Genomic DNA, 21,339 nt, shown 5'->3' with positions numbered 1-21,339 from the left:
TATCTCTGAGTAGTGGAATGTTCTTTTGACTCATCTTATTTTCTAGTGTTTTCTTAAATGAACATGTATTACATCATACTAAACAAAAATTATTAATAAAAAATGTATTTAGTTTTTCTGTCTGTAAAATGGGGATTAAGACATCGAGTAGAAGCGTGGTGAGCCATTAATAAGTATAGAAGCTGACTGACTACAGTCAATTGATGTTTGCAAATTCTTTAAAATTAGCAAGGTCATTGGAAAGAGCCACAGCAACCTCTTTCAAGGAAGTCCAATCTTCTAACTGATCTGAATCTGGGACAGGGAAGGAAGCATAATAAAAAAAAGTTTTCTCCTCTACCTTCCCAGATTTGAAATCAAAGAGAAAGAACTCTAATAACTGCAATGAAAATTCTTAATCTGAGGTCCTTGGATGAGCTCCTGGAATTGTATGCTAATTTGTGCATATTGCACATTTTTCAGGAGAGATTTTTTGGTTTTAAAAGAAGTTAGGGACTCAGATTAAAACCAGAGAGTTTTTCCACTTTCAGAGGATTGTGAGACAATGAGCTTGCCTTCATTGCCGAGACCACTTAAGTCAGATGGCCTTACACCTGACCACGTTAAAAATGAGTGAGAAACCCATGGTGATGACACTACATGCATGCAGAGGCACCTGGTAGTATAATCTGTGACTGATGACGAAATTATCAGAAATGTAATACATCCAAGGAGATGACGTCTTCTTATACTACATTTCCTCGGTGGTGTTGATCAACATATTTTTGGAATTCCCTTTAGAGCACATGATATATTCTTTTGAGTTGCCTCAATGATGGCAAATCTTGCCTGTTGGGGTTGAATTGGGGTTTTATCAGTTGTCAAATGTTACCTAAAATGAATACTGGTAAATAAAGAAGTAATCATGTCGGGCAAATAATCATCTTTGGCTAAAAATGAGTAAAAGTAAATTACAAGACATTTTCTTAGTTGGTTTACTTATTTGACTTTTAAGTACTTCCAAAAAGTTTTGAAAGACAATATTTGGATATACTTAACCTATGTGGGGCTTCTTACTCTATAGGCAAACCTCATATGTTCTAGTTTTCATTTGATGTACTCTTTAATATAAGCTTACTATTTGTATTGAGTCTCCTTGGACTTTTGATGCCTGTTTGCCTTTATTCTTTTTACCTAGAGTTAATTTTTTCTTTCTTCTGTGAAATGGCCAGATATATTGATGCAGCCAATGCTTTGGAGCAAGAAACTAAACTGGGGTTACGACGCTTTGAAGTTTGTGACAACGTTGATCTTGAAACTATTTTGATGGAATATGAGAGCTATTATTTTGTAAAATTTCAGAAATACCCCAAAATTGTCAAAAAGGCATCCGACACAGGTATCTTTAAGTTTCTTGTTTCTTCCTCATTTTATTTCCAGATGGATGATGTCCCCCACCCTACAGTGAAGGAATAGACCAGAAGGATTGTGTAGCCTCTCTTAGATCCAGTGCAGACAATTTAAACATGACATCTGGACATTGATGTCCCTTTTGTCACGTTGGCATTTGTTTGAGGACTGTGTGATTTAGGGCAGTGAAAGGAAAACCCCAGTGTGTCACAGGTACTTTTTAGAAGATCAACATTACTTTCATTTCTTTAGAGATGAAAAGAGCTGTTGGAAGACAGTAAACGACAGAAGACTTTTTTCTTGTTGGGAAGACCTATTATCTAGCTTGAAAATAACATGAAAATGAGTACTGGTGAGGCTAATAGCTCATGTATAGATGATGAAATGCTTTTGAAAGCCATCAATCCAGATAATGAGCAATATAATGCAAAGACCCAGTATAGGTTAACAGTCAAGGAGGCTGGCTGGAGGAAAGATCTAAAGTTAGGGCCCTGTGTTTTGTAGTGACATTGACTTAGAAGTTTGTAAATGGGGGAAGTAATTATAAACCAAGGGAGATCGTTGTCCTGTTTACAAGGCACTTGTTAAGCCACAGACTTTAACATTTCATGTGGGGACCAGGAAACCAAGAGGAATATCAATTAAAACTAGCCAGCACTGAATCTCAGAGCTGGAGGTATTCCGAGAGGGTGGTGTTTTATCTGAGCTCCCTTCCAATGCAGGGTTCAAAGCTCCACATCCTTGGCTGGTTGTTGGATCTGGGTTTTGGCAGAAAATGCACTGACTCCTAACCACGGGGCCACCAGGACTGTTACTGACACGATCTGATATCTAGAATGCTAGTTCTAGCTTGGAACCACACTCTCCTGGGATATTGGACACAATGTCTTTTTTTTTAAGGTAAACAGGCAGAATAGACTGTTAAGTGTTCCCTGCCAGGCTCATGCAATCATCCTGGTGTCCCAGGGACCACAGCAAAATGGTGTCGAGTTCATGAAAACTTAATAAAATGGTAACTATAAAGCTAGCCCACATTGGCGGTGCCACTGAGTCTGTGGTCTCCAACATCTTTAATATCTGAGGTCTTTGGGGTCCTTGTGTGGAAATGCTTGGGAAGCATGGGCTTCTTTCTCTTCGCCGGTAGGTAATTCCACTCCTCTCTGGATGAGAATAGCTTAGAGTTTCTGGATGTAGCACACATTTTAAGAACAATGTAAAAGGACAAACATACCTGAAAAATCGCTTTCTCTTAAAAATTAAATCTTTCCTTTTCCTCCCAATATTTGTTTTGCCACAGCAGAAAATAATTTACCACAAAGAAGTGGAGGGAAGACCAGAAGGTAAAGTAAATGGTAATTCTTCTTGACCAACATGACTCTAGGAGTTTGTGGGATCCATTTCCAGAAGATTCTCTAGTGCAGCTCCATGTCTGCCTACCAGCAATACCAGACTGAGGTCCTGTGACCTTGGTGGACCCAGCCATGGGTTCCCCTCATGTTACAGATGTTCAGGACATGTACCAATGTCTGTTGGTTCTCTGGTTTTACCACAAAGAATTGCATCCACTGATGCTCTGTCTTTCTAGGCTGGGTGGTATGAAAAATATGGACCTCAGAGATTAAAAGACCCATGTTTAGCTCCCAGCTCTGCCACTTACAAGCTTGGAGCAGGAGTCTGACACATAGTGAGTTCCTGCCACATAGTAAGCACCCAAGAAATATTATTTTCCCTTTTCAAATCGTGCCTGTCATTTCTTTGTGCACTCCAGATCACATGTCCTGACTGTCTGAAGGGAATCAGGTCTATCTTTTCCTCTCCTTTTCTCATGCTCACCTTATATTTCTTTCTCCAGTTTCTCAAATCCAAGTCTCATCTGGCACTTGCGGTATCTGATTAGGGCCCCTCTGTCTCTTGACCATCCTGGGTTGACACAGGCCCCCAGTCTTGCCTCAGTGTCCATCCCATTCCTCTCTTCACTCCAGACCACACCCCTGTCGTCAGAGCCTGTTCAGAAATGCCCCGGACGGCACAGCTTTGGGGCATCAAGGCCTGTGGATTTTTGCTCTTACAATAAAGCCCAGACCTCAGGGGAAGGTGGAAGTGGGCTTCCGGTAGGGGCCACACAACCACTCAGGCAGTGAACAAAATTTTTTAAAATCTTAGAATGCAATTGAAAGGAGAAAACTTAGATTGTGATCATAAGCATCTCATTAGGCCGTCAAGAAGTGTTGTGAGTTCCACGAATCCCACTAGGCTCTCTGCTCTGTGACTCCAGTCCCTTGCCTGCAGCCTAAGAAGGAAGGCACTGAGACACCTCACCTTTTAGGAGCGAAGGTGTTTGACTTCGCTGACAGAAGAGCCGTGGAGCCCACGCCTGCTTCATGATGACACTCACGGTGATGGTCAGCCTGAGGCTACCTTTGCTTTGTGCGATCCCTTAGGAACAGGTTTACTGTTTTGAGCAAAGTGTTCTTCTTTTATTTATAGTTTCCATAAAGCTAGTCAGGCTCTGGTAATAAATGATAACTACTTGGGAACAGAAACAGTGACGAGCATTTTAAGAGGCAGCTTTGGAGCGCATTTGGATTCTGATGGCTTTTCAGCCACACATTCATGTCTGGAACTTCCTCAGCCTTCCTTACCTGGCAGAACGTTCTGTGAGTGAATGTCCCTGGAGCCCTTTGCCTCCCTTTAGGGCTGGAGCGTGGTGGCATAGGACAGCTGGGGGCTCCTTCAGCCCCTCTCTGGGTAGCTGTTTGTACATGGCAACCATCGAGGTTGGATGGCAAATGGTTGGCGTCAGGAAGGATAACTAGAAAAGTGATGCATGGTGTTTGTGTATAATTTTCTACTCAAAATAGTTATTGAAATGAGAGGTTGTGCCATGAGACTGGTTGTTAACAAATGAAAGTGCTTTTTCCTAATTCCTGCATCTCACACCAGAGAGCAAGCTCTCACTTTACAGATTTGCAGGTGACCCAAAGGAGGAAAGGTTATCTTGTGTGACGAATGACAGAAATAGGATGCCAAAAGATCTTGACAAATTAGGAGATGGGTCCAAAATAGCAAGATGAACTGTAATGAAATAATGTTTAAGGTCTAATCAAAGATTCACAACAAATAGCTCCCTTATTACAAAATCTGAGACCTAGAAATCTGAGTGACAGAAGATGCAGTGTGAGTCAACAGTATGATGTGATTGCTAATGTGGTCTCGGGCCTCATCAGTAGAAACACAGCTTCCAAAAAGTAGGAAGTGACTCTATTCCAGTCAGATGACAGTGGACAAAGGCAAGATGACCAGGATGAGGATGACTCTGGGAGCCAGGTAACCTTAGGAGTGCTTGGAGCAACTGTAGGTGTTTAGCTTGAAGAACAGAAGACTTGGGGTGGGGGTGGGCGCCTAGAACAACACGGTGGCAGTCTTCACTTTTCTAAAGAGGGCCTTCTTTGCAGAATTCCATAGGGCACACCAAGGACTGGTGACTAAAGTTAAAGCAGGGTGAATTTGGTTTCATACTTGGAAGAATTTTACAATCCTCAGAGCTGATTGGAAATGAATTGCATTGCTTGTACATTAGTGCACTTGTCTTTCGTCGTGTCAAAGCAAATCTGTGAATCAGTTACCTCCAATGGGAAATCAAAGTGGGAAAATGACTCCCAGTTCCTCGCCAGCCTCACAAGGATATTTAGGCACGTTTTATATATATATATAACATATATATACATGTGTGTGTGTATATATATATATATATATATATCCTTCATTTAAATCAATGCTATTCAGAGGGTTTGTACTTGTACAATGCTTGACACTCATTTCATAGATATTTGATTTTTGTGCCAGCAAAATGCCTAAGGGACAGACATTCTTGTTCCTAGGTTACAGATGAAAGACAAATGCCCGGAGAAACCGCCAGTTGTCCACCTCTTATGACACTCACCCCAGTGGGCCCAACACTGGGATCACCACGAGCGGACATTGGTGGTGGAATTGGCGTGGGTGGTCTTGCTGGCCAAATAACTATGCATTTATATTAGAAACCAGCAACTTTTTCTTTCCTACAAAAAAATGGGATTGAAATAGCAGCTCTGTGAGACCACTTAGAACATGGGGAGAAATACTTCTAGCAAACGTCCTGTAAATGCTACTCACGTGAGGGACGAGAACCAAACAACTTCCCCAGGGGGAGCTCATGTTCTGCCCCCCCGAGCACACCCTGCCTCTCTCTGGATATCATCGCCTACCTGAAAATATTCCATGTCTACTTATGCGGACGTAGCGACAGGTTTATTTTACCATTGAATTGATGTATGACATAAACACAGTCAATTGCATGCATACTCTTTCAACCACCACAAGTCCCACCCCCGGGCGGGCCCCCTTCCAGGCAAGGCTCCCCGTCTCCACCAGAGTTAGCTACCACTGGGACTTCCTGCCCCATCAGTTCATTTTGCCTCAAGTGAACAATATTTGGTGAAAATTTGTTCTGCAAATATGAATGATCTGTGACAGCAGAGATGAGGGAACTTTTGCCTCCCTTCCACAAGCCACTTTTGATGCTGGCTGTGCGCGGCTTGAAAGGCAGTAGGCAGGGTGCACCCAGCACGATGGATTGAAACGACAGACAGATGCCCAAGACTTCCTAACGTTTCTTAATTTGAGCAGGAGGACTCCTTCCTCCCCCCACCTTTCCCGCACCTGGTCTGAGTGCTCTTCTTTAAGGAAGGTGGTAAGAAACATCGGAGGAATGCTTGTAGAACAGTGTGTTCTTAGGGATAGAAAGCTATCTGTAGAAGCCAGGTGGTGTGAAGGGGAAGTGAAGAGAGGGTGTCGGGGACCTCCAGGAGGAAGTGGACCCTCTAGCCCAGTCTTGGAGGAACCGGATAGACTGAAGAGGGACAGGGCCGGGCTGGGCAGAGTGGGAGCACGGTGCAGACAGACTTGCATCTGCAGATCTTTCCAGAACTCTCTTTAAATGCACTATGCAAGGTGTTTAGCTACCTCAAATTCAGTTAAAAGGACTTCCACCATGGTCTTTGTTCCCTCCTCTAGAGCAATGAACGACAGTTGTCAAAATCTTCCCAAGATCAGCCAGCAGAGGCCACGGTCCAAAACCACGGTGGGGAAGCCAGGGGGCAGCAAGCCCCTCCACAGGGAGCATCCTAAACAGGTCGGCACGGCTTTACTTGATGTTGGTAAAATTGCAGGTGGCTGAGAAACAGCCCCAAGAAAGATGTCTCATTTATTTGTTTATTGAGCACAATTTGATTTTGTTAAATTGTAGATTTTCTTCCAGCACACTGGGTTAAAAGGACGGGCAGATCCCCAGGCTTCCTAACGTTTCTTCATTTGGAAGGAGGACTCCTTCCTCCCCACAAGCTTTCCGCTGGTCTGAGTGCTGGGTGACAGGTCTTGAGGGGTGAGTCCTAGGCCCAGTCGGAGCAGGAGGGCCTGGTTCTCACAAAGCACAATACTCCTGCTTGAGGGAACTGTAGGTGTCAGCTCTACCTGTCCTGAAGCGTGTCCCTGGGATCCGATGTGTAGGCCGGTGTAGTCTCGGGTGTGGCTGGGCCTCAGAGTCTCCTGCTGGGTTTCTCCAAGGCGCACATGGTGGGTCACCACCCCGGACCTGCACACTGGACTTTCTGGGGAAAGAGATGGGTAGCAAGAGGAGAGAGAGCCCAGCAGGCGGGTGAAATCCCTGCCAAGAACCTTCTGGTTTAGGACAAAACATACCAGGTTTCAAAGGAAAGAGAACTAATGGAAATGGTGAAGAGGAATGGAAGAATGCATGTCAAAGCGGACTGGCGGGATAGAAAGGCATCATCACAAAACTCAGTTGGTCAAAAGGACTCTCTCACCTGCAAGGAGGTTGTGTGGTCCTGGCCATTGCAAACCGGCTCAGGTGGAGGGGAGGTGAAGGGGGGCAGGATGAATCCCACAGGAGGCTGGCTAACTGTCGACTATGCCCACAAATACCTCTGGTCCGAGGAGAAAGGACAGGCCAGTGAGTGGGCATGGGTGAAGGCCCAGCCATTTCCTCCACTGCTTGTGCTGCTCAGAGCCCGTGGCTTCCTGGGACATCTCCTCCTGCCTGGCACAGGCAGAGTTTATTCATCTCGTTGGGTCTGCACAGCAGTGGTTGAATCACACATGGGAGGCCCCGTTTGCAGAATGGTGTGGGACGACGGGACAGGCAGCTGCAGCCAGCATCTCGAAGTTGCTTTCCGCAGCTGACTTCTCACTGTCTTCCTCTTTCTCCAGGAGCTTGTCAATCACACTCACAAGGAGAGTGCTGACTTTGGCTTAAGTATATCTGGAATCAACAAAGGCAGTGGAGAAGAAAACGTCCACCCACAAAAAGTAAGTGGGACTCATGAACTGAACACTAAATGGGGGAATTCCCTTTTCTTTTTGAAAATGAAAAATTTTAAGTGTTACATTTGTCAAAGAGGAAAGGTAATATGTGATGATCAAAGGTTGGCTGTGGGGTGAATTGGGAGGGGACTGGCTGAGGATGAGACCCTGAGGTGCTGGTCTGGATCTCCCTCCTGGGTGGATGGACTTGAACGAACGGCCCCGTCTCCAGGGGGCTCAGTTTCCCATTTGTAAATTGCTGGGTTTGGAAGAGATGGCTTCTAAGGTTCCTTTCAGCTTAAAAATTCTGTGATGACAGTAACAAAGTGCTCTGCATTACCTGAGGAGTTGTGGCCTCGCACTCATTCTTTTCTGCCCTGTCAGTAGGAGTTGACTAGCAGTGTTCCTTTCTCCTTGGAGATATGGTTCCAGGCTTGAATGTAATTTCATGTGAACCATGAAACCTCAGTTGATATAAGGTTGATCTTGTCCTCAATAGATATTTACCCCTTTCCAAATGAACCTCATGTCCTGATTCGTAAATAACAGTCTCTCAAACAGAGAAGACCCATATTGGGTAGTTGTAGGCCAAAGGTAGGTAAAAATGGGTCCCTTGGAAATAAAAAGCAGTATCGACACCAACGTGTTTCTCTTGATTATAACTTTTCGGGGTTGAATATCATTGAGTCATCTTTCTTTCTTCGATCGTACAGGACTGCTGACTTACCTCTGGCCAGCTCTTCTCAGGCAAACTAAACTCTGGGTGTGCGTGTTTGGAGGGGAACTGGGAGCATCTCCCTGAAATCAAGGGGAGCTGCTTCATGGGCCAGAACTGGCTCCTTTTAGGGCCTCGATTATATGGGTGATTCCTGGAGGTGACACATTCGAATCCCTGCTGCCCATGGAGAAGTACTTCCCTGCTCACCGTCACTACCTAGGTCACGTTTTTGGTCACTTGTGTGCCCAGCAATGCTGCTCTCATGAACATCTCATGTTAATATGAATGGATGTTTCTGATCAGGTCAAGGAAGGGGCTATTTAACCCAGCACTTAACCTTTGAAAGAATCTGGCTATAACTTCTCTTTGCAGCAGAAATGTCCTCAGGGTAAACTGTGAACGGTTTTCTCCCTAGCATTTCATAAGCTGAATGAGGGCATATGGTCAGGGGCCTATCTCCAACATGGGTCTTTCATCACCATCTCAGAGCCCCTAGCTTCATGATTCCCAGGCCCCTGTGCAAATTTTGTAGATGTGCTGTTTCCAAAGGCACTAGCTTTGGAGTCAGCCTGCCTAGGTTCAAACCCCAGGTCAGACCTTCCTGGCTGTGAATCTTGGGCAAGTTGTTTAATCTCTCCAAGCCTCATTTCTCTCATCTGAGAAATGGAAATAATCATAGTGTCCACTTCTAAGGTCATAATGAATGGAGTGCCTTAGTCTTACACCCAGCACATAATAAACACTCAGTAAATGTTGGCTACTGTTATTGTCTTGTATTTTTTACAGGCATCCTTGCTTTTTCATTCTGCCTCTAGGGGAGACAGGTGGCATCAGAAGGAGTATGGGTAGGGGAGACAGATATCTGGGTTTGAATCCTGGTCTTAAGTCACTTGTTAGCTGTGTGGCCCTGGGCAGATCATTTAATTTCTCTGGCCTTACCTCCACATCTGTAAAACTAGGATGCCACTCCGGACTAGCAGAAGTGTTAGAAGGATTGGAAATAATCCTCACAAGTACCTTGCACACCTGTTTTGTGCCAGGCAGTCTCCTGAGTGGTAAATGTACAGTGTAGTCCATAAGTAGGCGCTATCAATATTCTTGTGCCAATGAGGTCTTCCTGCGTGTGGAATGTTTAAAAAGGACGAGACAATACAGGGGAAGTAGACATGTAGGAAGCAGATGGTGTGTCAGGAACTGACAGATGCTTGCGAATTTTATCCAAACCAACTCCATTCTGAAGAATTTCTTTATAACTTGTTTCTTTTTCCTAGAGTGCCCCAACTTGAGGAAATCATCTTGTTCATTATTAGTGCAGTTTCTTTTTGAGGCTTTACTTTAAGTTTGTGCTACATAACAAGGTACATAAGTGTGTCTTAATTTAATGAAACTGAGCTATTAAGGTTAGTCTCCCCTCATGTTTTAATAGCTGTTTCAATAACTGTTACTCCCTTTCAGGGCCAAATCATTGACTTCCGAGGGCTGCTCACAGATGCCATAAAAGGAGCAACCAGCGAACTTGGCTTGAACAGCTTCGACTGTAACCCAGACCCTTCAGTAAGTGGCTAAGATGGGACATTCATCTTGCAAACTGCCAAAATCCAGATGAACTTTGGGAATATAATTTTGAGTCCAGAGAAACCTTGAGATCAAGTCAAAGTTCATAGCAACCTGCCACCATTTGTATCCTGGAGATCCGTGCCCTGTTTTTCTTCCCAAGTGATGAAGTAATATTGTAACGTTAGGCTTTCTATTCCCATCGTCAGGAACGATTGTTGAAACCTCTGAGTGCATTTATTGGCATGAACAGTGAGATGCGAGAATTGGCAGCCGTGGTGAGCCGGGTAAGATCTGATATTCAATTCACAAATTTACGGAGGCGGATTGGGGCTCCTGGAGCATTGTGGGCTGCTGCTTTTATTAATAACAATAAATATAATCATTTATTTATAAAGTGCCCCCACTTGCAAAGGCACTCATATTGTTTAGAGGCACAATAATGCATGATGAATAAATTATAGAATCGTAAAATTACAATATAAAAAGCCCACCATCTCACTATAGAGGCCAAGAAAACCCAAAGAGAAAAAGACTTAGAGTGCAAGGGACAGGTGAAAGGGTTTAGAGCCGAGCCAAGACTTAAGGAAAGAAAGCCTCTCAGAGAAGGAAAGAGCACATCTGCGTCTTGTTTAAACAGCCGAAGCCTAGAAATAGAGATGTTGGGAGTCTGATTTCATAATTGGAAATTTTCATGAAGAAACAGATTAGTAGGAAAGATCTTACCATCCAAACTACTGATTTTTCAAGCTTGGCCCACAGGACCTAAAGACAGTGAAGTCTAATGGTTAATGACACAGGCTGTGGAATAGGTTGACCTGGATTTGATTCCTAGATCCTCCTCCTTCTAGCTGTGTGACTTTGGTCAAGTTCCTTGGGAATAGAATAGATTCCTGAGTTGTAGGAGGTTTTTCTAATTTCCAGTGCTCTCGTATTTAATGAAAGACTGAAACCTAGACAGGCTCAGAGAGATGTTTAAAATGATGCAAGAACTTTACAGCTGCTCTGAGGTCATTAAGGTCCCCCAGGTCTCCTTTCAGCCCAGCATTTGTCCCCTGCACGCCTCTGATGTGTCAGGCATGTGCTGGTGGCTGGAAACACAAAGGTGAACGACTCAATACAGTCCTTGCCCATAAGGGTTTCTCGTCCCACGGGCAAGGTGCACTTTGAGAGCATAACGGATGGGTATTGTTGCACCAAGGAGTGGGGAAAGTGTTAGGGAAGAAGATACGCAGGAAATAGCCACATGAAAAAAGAGTAGACGAGCGTGGGGGGGAGGTGTTCTGGGCAAAGGTACAGACCTGTGAAATTGTAGCGCTTGTGCAGTGCTTCTCAGGAGCCGACTGGCACGCAAGGAATGGTGGGAGATGGGCTGGAGAGAGAGGCCAGGGTTCCTGCGTGTAAGGGTGCTGCGAACAGGACCCAGGGCTGGAGTCAGTCTGTAGGAGACTGGGAATCTTAGAAAGTCATCCATCAGGAGAATGGGGCAATCAAATGTACTTTTAGACAGCTTGTTCTGATGACAGTGTGGAAGGCTATCAAAGACATGGAGATAGGAAGACCAGCTCTGAAGTTATTGCCAGTGAGAGGATGAGGGATTGAGCCAGGCTGTGGTAATTAGGATGCGTAAGAGTGCAGAGAAAAATATTTTTATACCCCCAAATCAATAGTCTTGGTAGTGTTTTTGCAAAAGGATACCAGGACTAGTGATAATAAAGTTGTAGAGTAGAAGTGGCCCGAAAGGATTCCATTTGGAACCCTTGCCACAGTACAGTGGGAGGCAGTCATACAGACCCTGCTTGAATGCTGACAGGGATGGGAGCTCACCACCTCCTGAGGCAGTCCTGCTGAGTCTTGAGAACTTTTGATTGATATAAGGAGGGACTTCCTACTGGGAACTTAAACAGTACCACGTGGAATTCAATGTCAACTCTAGCAGAAGGCAAGAAATACTGCTATTACCTATGGATGCCTTGAACTCCAAGGTAGTTGAATCCCCACTGTGTGCCAAGCTTTTCCTAAGAAAGTGTGGTGATAAGAATGAGTGGATGGTCCTTTAAAGACAGGGTGGTTCTCCCGAGATTTTGGAAGACTGAGACCTTTGTCATCTCACCCAGGAATGGATCATACATATTATACACCATGAAAATCACCTGCATAAATAGTTTCTCTAATAAAATTTGTCACTTCTGGTGGAGGGAACTGGGAGGATGGGGGACAGAAGGGGGGTATAACATCTCACCAGCATTTTAAAAATATGTTTGTATATTTTTGAACCATGTGCATGTATTACTTGTTTAAAAATTAAATAAATATAAAAGTAGTTTCCAGATTGTTCTATAGTCACTCAGAATGACTTTGGAAAAGAGGTGGGTTTTTTTGTTTTGTTTTGTTTTGTTTTTGGCTGTAACACTCTAGACATTCAGTTTGCCCAAAACAGCTCCTACTGAGAAAGGCCCCCAAGTGACTGTTCTGAGCATCTAGTGAAATTGAAGTTTGGAAACTGTAAATTAGTATCAGTAAAAGCTACCTTAATTGATTACCCACAGTGGTTGCTACGGAGCTCTGCTATGCTAGGGGAAAACTTTCGCTTGGTTGTTGGCTTCCTTGGATTTTGTAGAAGCAATTGCTCCTGATGGAAGTAGGGAGTGATCACTAGGGAAAAAGAGAAATTGGTTTCAGAGCAGCGTTATCTCTTTTAGGCAGCAAATTAAGAAAGTGTTTTCGAGATCAAGGAGCAAGAGAGAGGCCAGGCAACGGCTAGGAACTATGTTTCGGAGTAAAAGCTAATGTAATTTGTAGGCATATTCTGTAGCTTCTTTGATTACGGTTGTAAATCAGCATGGTTTGCTATTGACCGAAGACAAGTATAGTCCCTCATTAGAAGATTTTTTTTTTTTACCCTAAAAGTACCATATTATATCAGCAATGTCTTCTTCAGAGAAAATCACTGAATATTTTCATGACATCCCTTTGGTGAACTAGCCTCTAATTACAATGTGTATATACACATGTATCTAATAGGAAAAGTGTTTATCACAAGCCCTTTATGTCCTATTGTAAGTCAGGTATTCTGCTGCTCCAATGTTTATTACAGCTGTGGAGGAGAACATTAGTTTTAACAAAATGATCAAATGTGCATTGCAGGACATTTATCTCCATAATCCAAACATAAAGTGGAATGACATTATTGGACTCGATGCAGCCAAGCAGTTAGTCAAAGAAGCTGTTGTGTATCCTACAAGGGTAAGGATGGGAAGGAAGCCTCTTGGGAGATATTTCTGTTCATTATCCATTGGACAAGCTATATGTCATATACCCATCAGGAAGAGAACGACAGGGTGATTTTCTGTCCACAAGTTAACTTTTTGCCTGTGTCACAATATTTTGTCAGCACTGGAGCACCAAGGCTCAGTCCATTCTAGGCAATTTGAAATCATGTTACATACTGATTGAAGGCAGGTGTCTGCTCTAAGAGGTAATTTAAGATCTAAAACTCTATAGTATATATGATTTGTCAGTTACTATAGGTTCAAATCAGCCTGCCTCCCTAAAAATATACTTATTATAGTAGAAATACCTGCCATAAGAGAGAGCATCTGACTTTGTTTGCATAGATCTTCCCCCTGCCCCCAACACCCCCATCATCGGGGGCTTTGCTTTCAGCTGGTTGTAAAGACTAGACAGCCCCTTCCAGGGCACTGGCCATAGAGCCATAGGGCTGTGCTCAGCTTATTCCTGACAGATTTTTGTGCAGAGTGGCTCACTAAATAGGAAGGAAAATAGAAAAACAAGACTCTTCATGTTTGGTTTACAACAGTGGTGATGAGAAGGTCAGTGTACCACATGGCTTTTGCTGTATAACAGGCCACCCCAACACTTAGTGCCTTAGAATGACAGTCATTTATTTGTTTGCAGTTCTGTGGGTGGGCTCTTTGGGCTGGGCTTAGCTGGGCCGGCTTGGCTCTTTTCCACGTGATGTTGGTTGGGCTCACTCACTCGTCTGGGGCATCAGCCAGGGTGGCTGGAAAATATGGAAAAGCTGTGAAAGCTGGGATCACCAGGGCAGCTGAGGCCTCTCTCTGCCTCTCGTCCTCTGGCAGGAGAGCCCAAGTCTTGCTCACATGGTGCAGAGAGTTCCCAGACAGAAGCAAGAAAGGGCAGGGCCCAATCCGTGAGCCTTTCCCGTGTCTCTTCTTATATTCCGTATATTTGCTCGTCTCTATTTTCAAGTCTCTTCTTCTATTTGCTAATGTCCCACTGGCCAAATTCACAAGGCCAAATCCAGATTCAAGTGATAGAGAAATATCCTCTGCCTCTTGGTGGAAGGAGCTGCAAATAATTTGTGGCCATTTTTTGTAATCTCCTGCAGTTAGGATTACAGATTTACTTTATTGAATAACCTATTTATTCTTACCACTGGGCCCTTGCAGCCCCTGATTTTTGGATGCTTCTATTCGAATGGGACAAAATCAGTAAATTTGGACTGTCTTCCCTTTCTTCCTTCCTGTGTTCAGACATGGGGGTAAGAAATATACTGGTGTTCAGAATTAGTAGAAATGTATTTATTCCCTATTTCCTCTGAGGGGCTCTATTGTACAAGACTTCTTTTCTACAAAAGAATAGAACTTCCCATTGAGACTCTCTGGTTGTGTTATCTCTATGGTATTAGAAGTTCCACATGATGTCAACATTTTGACATTAGCATCAGCAAGAAACTAAAAGCTAGTTATAATTTTACTATTATTTTTCCTTCTCCTTGGTTCTCTACCAACTCCAGATGGCTTGAGTTTGAACTAATGGGAGAGACTCACTGAAAGTCCACGCATGTCCTGTTTGGAGTCAGTGTCTCATAATGTATTCTGCACTGAATGTTCTCAACTTCCAAATCAGGCTTCACCGTAGCTTTGAGCTTTATTCACATACGCTTTTGTATGTTGGTTCTAGTGTGTATCTTAAAGAGCATACCTGCTTCACAACATTCAAAAGATTGCCAGATGCTCTGCATATATATCGAACTCTGGGGGAAATGATGTTATGCATGTGAGAAATGACTATTGAAACAGAGAGGAAAGTACCTACATATGCCTTTCTTCTCCTTAAAATAACTGCTCTTTTAAAAAGTGACAAAAATTAAGTCATGCATCCTATCAAGTGTGAAAGTAAAATTGGGATAAGTAAGATATATATATATGGGGGGTGGGGTGGGGAAGGAGAAAGCCAGCCTTCAAAAAAGGAGGGCCTGACGCAGAGTTGCGTGTGTTTCACCCTAGCTCCCCTAGCTTGCCTGAGCTCAGGGCGCGCAGGCTGATGTACAGGTACTAAATCTCATCCTTGTTCCTTGTTCCCATAGTACCCACAGCTGTTTACAGGAATTCTTTCCCCCTGGAAAGGACTGCTGCTCTACGGACCTCCAGGTAAAGGGCTTTCTGTTTTGGTCTTGGTATGAAGCGTGTGTGCAGAGGATGAGTTGCCCCATCTGTCCTTACTTCAGGGCTGGGGCAGTGCCTGCTGAGTAACCACCGTTTTTGCTTGTGTGACTGCCTTCTGTCTGCAGGCAGAGGAATGGAGTTCGAGGGCCGCTCATATTTTACCCACATGTGATTCTAGGTACAGGAAAGACTTTGCTGGCCAAAGCTGTGGCTACGGAATGCAAGACAACCTTCTTTAATATTTCTGCATCTACCATCGTAAGCAAATGGAGAGGGGATTCAGAAAAACTTGTTCGGGTAGGGATTCTTGATTTTGTTTTTTTAGAATAAGTTCCGGCAAAATACCGTGGTACAAAATGAGGTTATATCTTATTTGTTTTAAGTGATTTGTATGTTCAAATTTATCCTGGATCTTAATTACCAAAAACCTGGGAGGTAGATTGACTACTATATGTGGCTATCAGTCATGCCCCTATCAGCAAACATGATCTCCCTTCCTTTGGGAATTTGACCAACAGCCCTTTTTCGATTCATGCAACTTGGGAATAGAAGCTGGAAAAAATTGTCTCTGAAGTGGCCTATTTTTTCGTCATTCAAGAAGCATTTATTATTAAGCATGTGCAGTATATTTAGTTAACATTTATTGAGAGGCTACTATGGTATGCTAGTCCCTATACTAGATACTCTAAGGAAGAATCAAGAAACTTAAAACTTAATTATTCTTTCAGGTGCTCTGAGCAACTTTCCTTTGCAGAGCCCATAGCCTGTAGGGATTTTTTTCTTCCCTTAAGAGATTGTTTCCATCTTTACAATATCTCATTCATAGTATATGGTATATTTTATATTACAAACTTTTACTGTATCTTCCAGTCACCTCATGAGAACACTTGTTTTTTGATTTATGCCTCAATGTAAGGTGGGTCCTGCTCAGAAATCCTGTTGAACTATTGCACTCTGTAGGGTGACTGATAAGTAATCAAAACAAAGTGGATATAAATATGATACATTTTCTAAAAAGAAATTACTCTAAAATATTATGCTTAAATTACATTACTTTGGATAGACTTATTTTCAAAATATTGTGGCTTATTTGGAAGTGATAATAAAATATTTTTAAAGGATTGATTTACCTAAAATAACCTATTACTTATTTCTTTGTGATTGTTCTCAAGTTACTTCAAATGTGTAAGCTTTTATAAATTCTTATCACCCCTACCAGATAGTAATTCATGGAAATCTATGTTGACATCTTCTATTTCGTTGTTCTTCATCTTGAGTCTAGCTCAGTGCCAGACAGGGTTTAAATTTAGCTGCTCCTAAATTTATGGGTTCCATGTGATTCTAGTTAGCTAGATTTCAATTAGCTTAAATCCAACAAACTAGAATTCTTATCAGCCTGAAGAGTTTTTTCTTTAACATTCCATTTCTGCGTGATGAGGAACACAAAACTTACAAGGTGCCCCCAGAATCAGTTTAGATTAATCTCCTGTTATGAAAAGTGGTGTTTTGAACTATGAGCACAAAACACTGCAAGGTGCTCGGAGAAAGATTCCATCTGTTTCCCTGGGCAAGACTCACCCAGGCAAAGAAGAAATTCAGATGTTTAATGAATATTCTTAACAAAGATTTAAACTAAATGGACTTTCTTGTTTAATGTTGAATAGCCAGAAAAGTCATTTAACTAGAATGCTCCATTCTGTGTGAACATTTTATTTAACTCAAGTTTTCCTCTGCTTCAGTATTGTTTTGTTAGACTTCTAAGAGTTAGGAAATGATTCCGCCCCCAATTTTTTCCCCTTCCTTTACCATACATTTAAAAAGTAGCCTTTCAGGGACTTCCCTGGTGGTGCAGTAGTTAAGAATCCGCCTGCCAATGCAGGGGACACAGGTTCAATCCCTGGCCCGGGAAGATCCCACATGCCGTGGAGCCACTAAGCCCGTGCACCACAACTACTGAGCCTGCGCTCTAGAGCTCATGAGCCACAACTACTGAGCCTGCGTGCTGCAACTACTGAAGCCTGTGTGCCTGGAGCCCATGCTCTGCAACAAGAGAAGCCACTGCAGGGAGAAGCCCGCGCACCACAACGAAGAGTAGCCCCCGCTTGCCGCAACCAGAGAAAGCCCGCGTGCAGCAACGAAGACCCGACACAGCCAAAAATAAAATAAATAAATAAAGTAATTAATTAATTTTAAAAAAAAGGAAAACAGATAACTCTGCTAATGCTAATCTGGAAGGATCTTATCTTCTGTCCTTTCAGAAATTACTCTATTTTCTGAGCTCCTGGAAAGAGCCTCACCTGGAAAACCTTGGTCATGCTGTCAAGATTCTTACCGTGAAGCTTTCAGATAAAGAAAGCCCTTCAAGGCCTTGCCCTAAATCAGAGACACTTTCCTACCATTTGCTTCTCTTTCTATTCCAATTAAAAAGTTATTTATAGGGAACCCTTCGGTTACGTTTCTCCCTCCCCTCCTAATGTTCATGTCTCTTAGGAGTGGATGCTATTGAGTAGCTGAGTGGTCTCTTTAGCAAATGCACACACCTGTTGTTGCTTACATCTTTCAACATTCCACCCTCCCCCAGTTGTGTGATTTAACTTCCTCCAAGAACTTTTGAAAATTTTAGACTAATGCTTCCCAAGCACTTACCCAGGATTCTATATATTCTCTGGCAGTGGAAGGGCAGTGGCGTGGTCCATGTGGAGACATAGGCTCCAGACGTGGTTCTCCTTCCAGCAGGATGTTTGGTCTTATCGAGGCTGTTGGTCTCTCTGCACTTTGGGGAGCTCCTTAAAAGTGTATAAAAGTGTTCTAATATGCCATTTTTCATTGGGTAGATTGCTGCTGTTGTAATCATCCTTAATACCAGGTATATTTGAGCTTTTCTTTTTGTGACAAGAAGACAAATTACCTGCTGCTAATGAGTTGGTCTCTGTTGTGTCCAAAAAACATTTGTGATGAGTGTCCCCGCGTTGACACTGTTCTCTTAAGCTCACTGGGCTGAGCCAGTTGTCTTGGCTGAATGAAATAGGATTCTGTGAAAGGAAAACACTTCCGCATGAGCATGGAGGGACCACACACACACAAGGAGCGGTGAAGGTGAGGAGTTTCCCATTCAGTGACAGGGAGGTCTGTAAGGGACGACCTGCTACTGCTATGAAAACAACAATCTGGCCTTTTCTAAGCCCTTCCCCTCTTATTTATTCTGTGATGCTTTGCTAGTGCTAAGTGACACAGAGAATAAATCTCCTATGCCTATTAAAGAACATCTATTCTTTTCTAAATCTCTAATGCTTTCTCTGATCAACCAGGGAAGAATTGTATATGGTGCTCAAGAGATTCGTTTCAGGGTTTTTTAAAAAAAGGTAGAGTTTTTTATACTCTTTTCATCACCACCACATCTCCCTTTAGAGGTCTCGATTTTGTTTTTATGGCTGTTCTTTTGCTGGTTGCTTTCCTGTTCTTATTCAGTCTATAATATTTTATTCTGGAATGGAACATTTTATTCAATTGGGAATTGGCTTCAAGTACCTGAGCCTACCAAACAGCAGTGTTGGGGACCCCGTGGAGTAATTTGGGGAGCAGAAAGGGCAAAATTCTTCAGCCTTGTTGCCCATGACTGGAACTCTGTCCTTTCTCTGCAATTCTTCCTTCTGAGAATAACCTTCTTATTGTCTCTAAGTGGTAAGGGAAAAAAATTATTAACTGATTTTATGTATTCCAAGGCTTTTGTGTCCATGTGGAACATGTTATTGGCAGGGGGTCTCAAGGGTTAACTAACAAATTAGCTAACAAACTAACTAACAAAGCTCAGGAACTGAGTTTTATCCTAAGCTCTCCCATTTATGATTAGTAACTTTTAAAAAATAAATTTATTTATTTATTTTTATTTATTTATTTTTGGCTGCGTTGGGTCTTCGTTGCTGTGCGTGGGCTTTCTCTAGCTGTGGCGAGCGGGGGCTACTCTTCATTGCAGTGTGTGGGCTTCTCATTGCGGTAGCTTCGCTTGTGGCGGAGCACGGGCTCTAGGCGCGCAGGCTGCAGTAGTTGTGGCTCGCGGGCTCTAGAGTGCAGGCTCAGTAGTTGTGGCGCACGGGCTTAGTGGCTCCGCGGCATGTGGGATCTTCCCGGACCAGGGATCGAACCCGTGTCCCCTGCATTGGCAGGTGGATTCTTAAGCACTGCGCCACCAGGGAAGCCCTATGATTAATAACCTTGAGCTAACCACTTATTCTCTCTGGCTCTAATTTTACCAAGTGATAAATGGAAATAATTGGACCATGGGGTAGTGCTAGGGAGAAGTAACTGTAACGATTATCAAGTTATTGTGAAATAACAAAGTGAAGCATAAATGCTTAATATTACAGCTATCCTAAGCTTTTAATCTCTGGGAGCATCTGAGAACTTTAAGTATATGAATTTGAACACGTGGTTGCTTTTCTCCCACCCAGGTGTTATTTGAACTTGCCCGCTATCACGCCCCTTCCACCATCTTCCTGGACGAGCTGGAGTCAGTGATGAGTCAGAGAGGCACGGCTCCTGGGTAACAGACAGGGTTTTCTTGGTCATCACTTCTCCCCTCTCGTAAGTGTGTTTGATGGTCGGAAGCCCATCGACATTTACCAGCAGAATGAGCCTATTAATAAGCCCACAGATTTTCTGCAGACACACGGAAAGGTCTTTAAATTAGATCCCGTTAACTCAATAGCTGATTTAAGTAGTTTTTATAACCGGAGGAAATGTCATCCTCCCTTCGCCCTTCCCCGCAGAGTGGATTTCAGGCCTGAAGATCACCCAGCCCCTGATCCCAGGCTGCCATAACCATCCTGCTGGCTCAAAATAGCCACCTGTGAACACCTCCCCTGGAGCCAGAGGGGCTGCCTGGGGGGAACGGGGCTGCCAAGGGCTAAGTCCTGAGAGGCAGCCCTGGACAAGGCGTGTGAGGCCAGGGAAGCCGCCACTTCTCTGTGACACCAGACTGTGGCTCAGCCAGACCGATTTTAAATATGTCACATATGTCACCTCTAAAGATTAAGTGTCCACTAATGTCCCCAGCAGGCAGAACACATCTCAGACTGTAATGAGGTTGTGTGTGTGTGTGTGTGTGTGTGTGTGTGTGTGTGTTTTAAGAACACCTTTCTGTCTTCATCAGAGGTGTTTTTCTTTGAAACTTTTTACTAAACTTGGTATCCCTGGCTTGAAAAAACAGCTCTCAGGGAAAACTCAACACAACTGCATTTATTGATGGCCTCTAATGGTCTATCATCAAGGCAGAACTAATATTAATAAAAAGTAAACAATTATCTTGTTGGAAGTATAACTAGAATATAATTTATGAAATTTTACTTATTGAAAACCATTTTCCCAGCAGAGAAAAACAACCATCAAGGTGCACCCAAGATGCATGGGATTCATGTCGTTGATTGAAATGCAACTGTTTCTATGGCTTCATGGGTGCTAGTCAGCCCCAGGCTGGGTGCTCTGCCTCTCCAAAGGGGGCCTGGCGGGAACAGGCAACTGCACGGGGGCCTGGCTGGGAACCCACCAGGCCGCCCTAGTGGTCACTTCCTCTGCAAAGCCCTGTGCTCCTGGCCTGCCTCACTGCAGTGACACTCGCCCTTACATGCACTCTGCCCATCTCCATCCCCAGGGCCCTCCACAGCTTTGATTGAGCTACTTTGGAAACTCTTCATCTACCAGCCTTGAGCGTGTCAGTTTCCTTGTCTGGAAGTGAAACACTAAAACGAGAGTCTTCAAAGGATAAGGGAATAAGGGCAGGTGCTCTGAAGACTTTGGGGGTCATATTACGTTAAAAGAATAGTAATTATGTGTAAATGCTAGATAAATATATAACGATATTTATATTTATATTTCCTCTTAGATAGAAAG

The 21,339-nt window shown here is 43.4% G+C and overlaps 1 protein-coding gene and 1 long non-coding RNA gene across 10 annotated transcripts in view; one reads left to right on the top strand and one right to left on the bottom strand.

Moving 5' to 3' along the window:
* LOC309610454 overlaps window positions 1–21,339 on the bottom strand; it is a 136,534-nt gene that overhangs the window by 7,608 nt on the left and 107,587 nt on the right. The window lies entirely within an intron of this gene.
* The window catches only part of KATNAL2 (katanin catalytic subunit A1 like 2), a 103,605-nt gene that overhangs the window by 62,176 nt on the left and 20,090 nt on the right, over window positions 1–21,339 (top strand). For 2 of the 9 annotated variants that reach the window (XM_082353337.1, XM_082353336.1), the window contains 9 exons: window positions 6,445–6,562; window positions 7,657–7,755; window positions 9,923–10,021; window positions 10,231–10,308; window positions 13,169–13,267; window positions 15,375–15,438; window positions 15,632–15,750; window positions 18,442–18,549; window positions 19,902–19,993. In XM_082353337.1, the coding sequence (XP_082209463.1) occupies window positions 6,449–6,562; window positions 7,657–7,755; window positions 9,923–10,021; window positions 10,231–10,308; window positions 13,169–13,267; window positions 15,375–15,438; window positions 15,632–15,750; window positions 18,442–18,549; window positions 19,902–19,993 (872 nt within the window). In that variant the 5' untranslated portion in view covers window positions 6,445–6,448. Of the gene's footprint in view, window positions 1–1,211; window positions 1,379–2,686; window positions 2,730–6,444; window positions 6,563–7,656; window positions 7,756–9,922; window positions 10,022–10,230; window positions 10,309–13,168; window positions 13,268–15,374; window positions 15,439–15,631; window positions 15,751–18,441; window positions 18,550–19,901; window positions 19,994–21,339 lie in introns of those variants that run through there. The other 7 variants (XM_082353332.1, XM_082353334.1, XM_082353335.1 and 4 more) reach the window with 7 other exon arrangements.

This window comes from Balaenoptera borealis (genome assembly GCF_965194805.1).
Source record: "Balaenoptera borealis genome assembly, chromosome: 14".
Lineage (NCBI taxonomy): Eukaryota > Metazoa > Chordata > Mammalia > Artiodactyla > Balaenopteridae > Balaenoptera > Balaenoptera borealis.
This window is presented reverse-complemented; position numbering and strand designations above follow the sequence as displayed.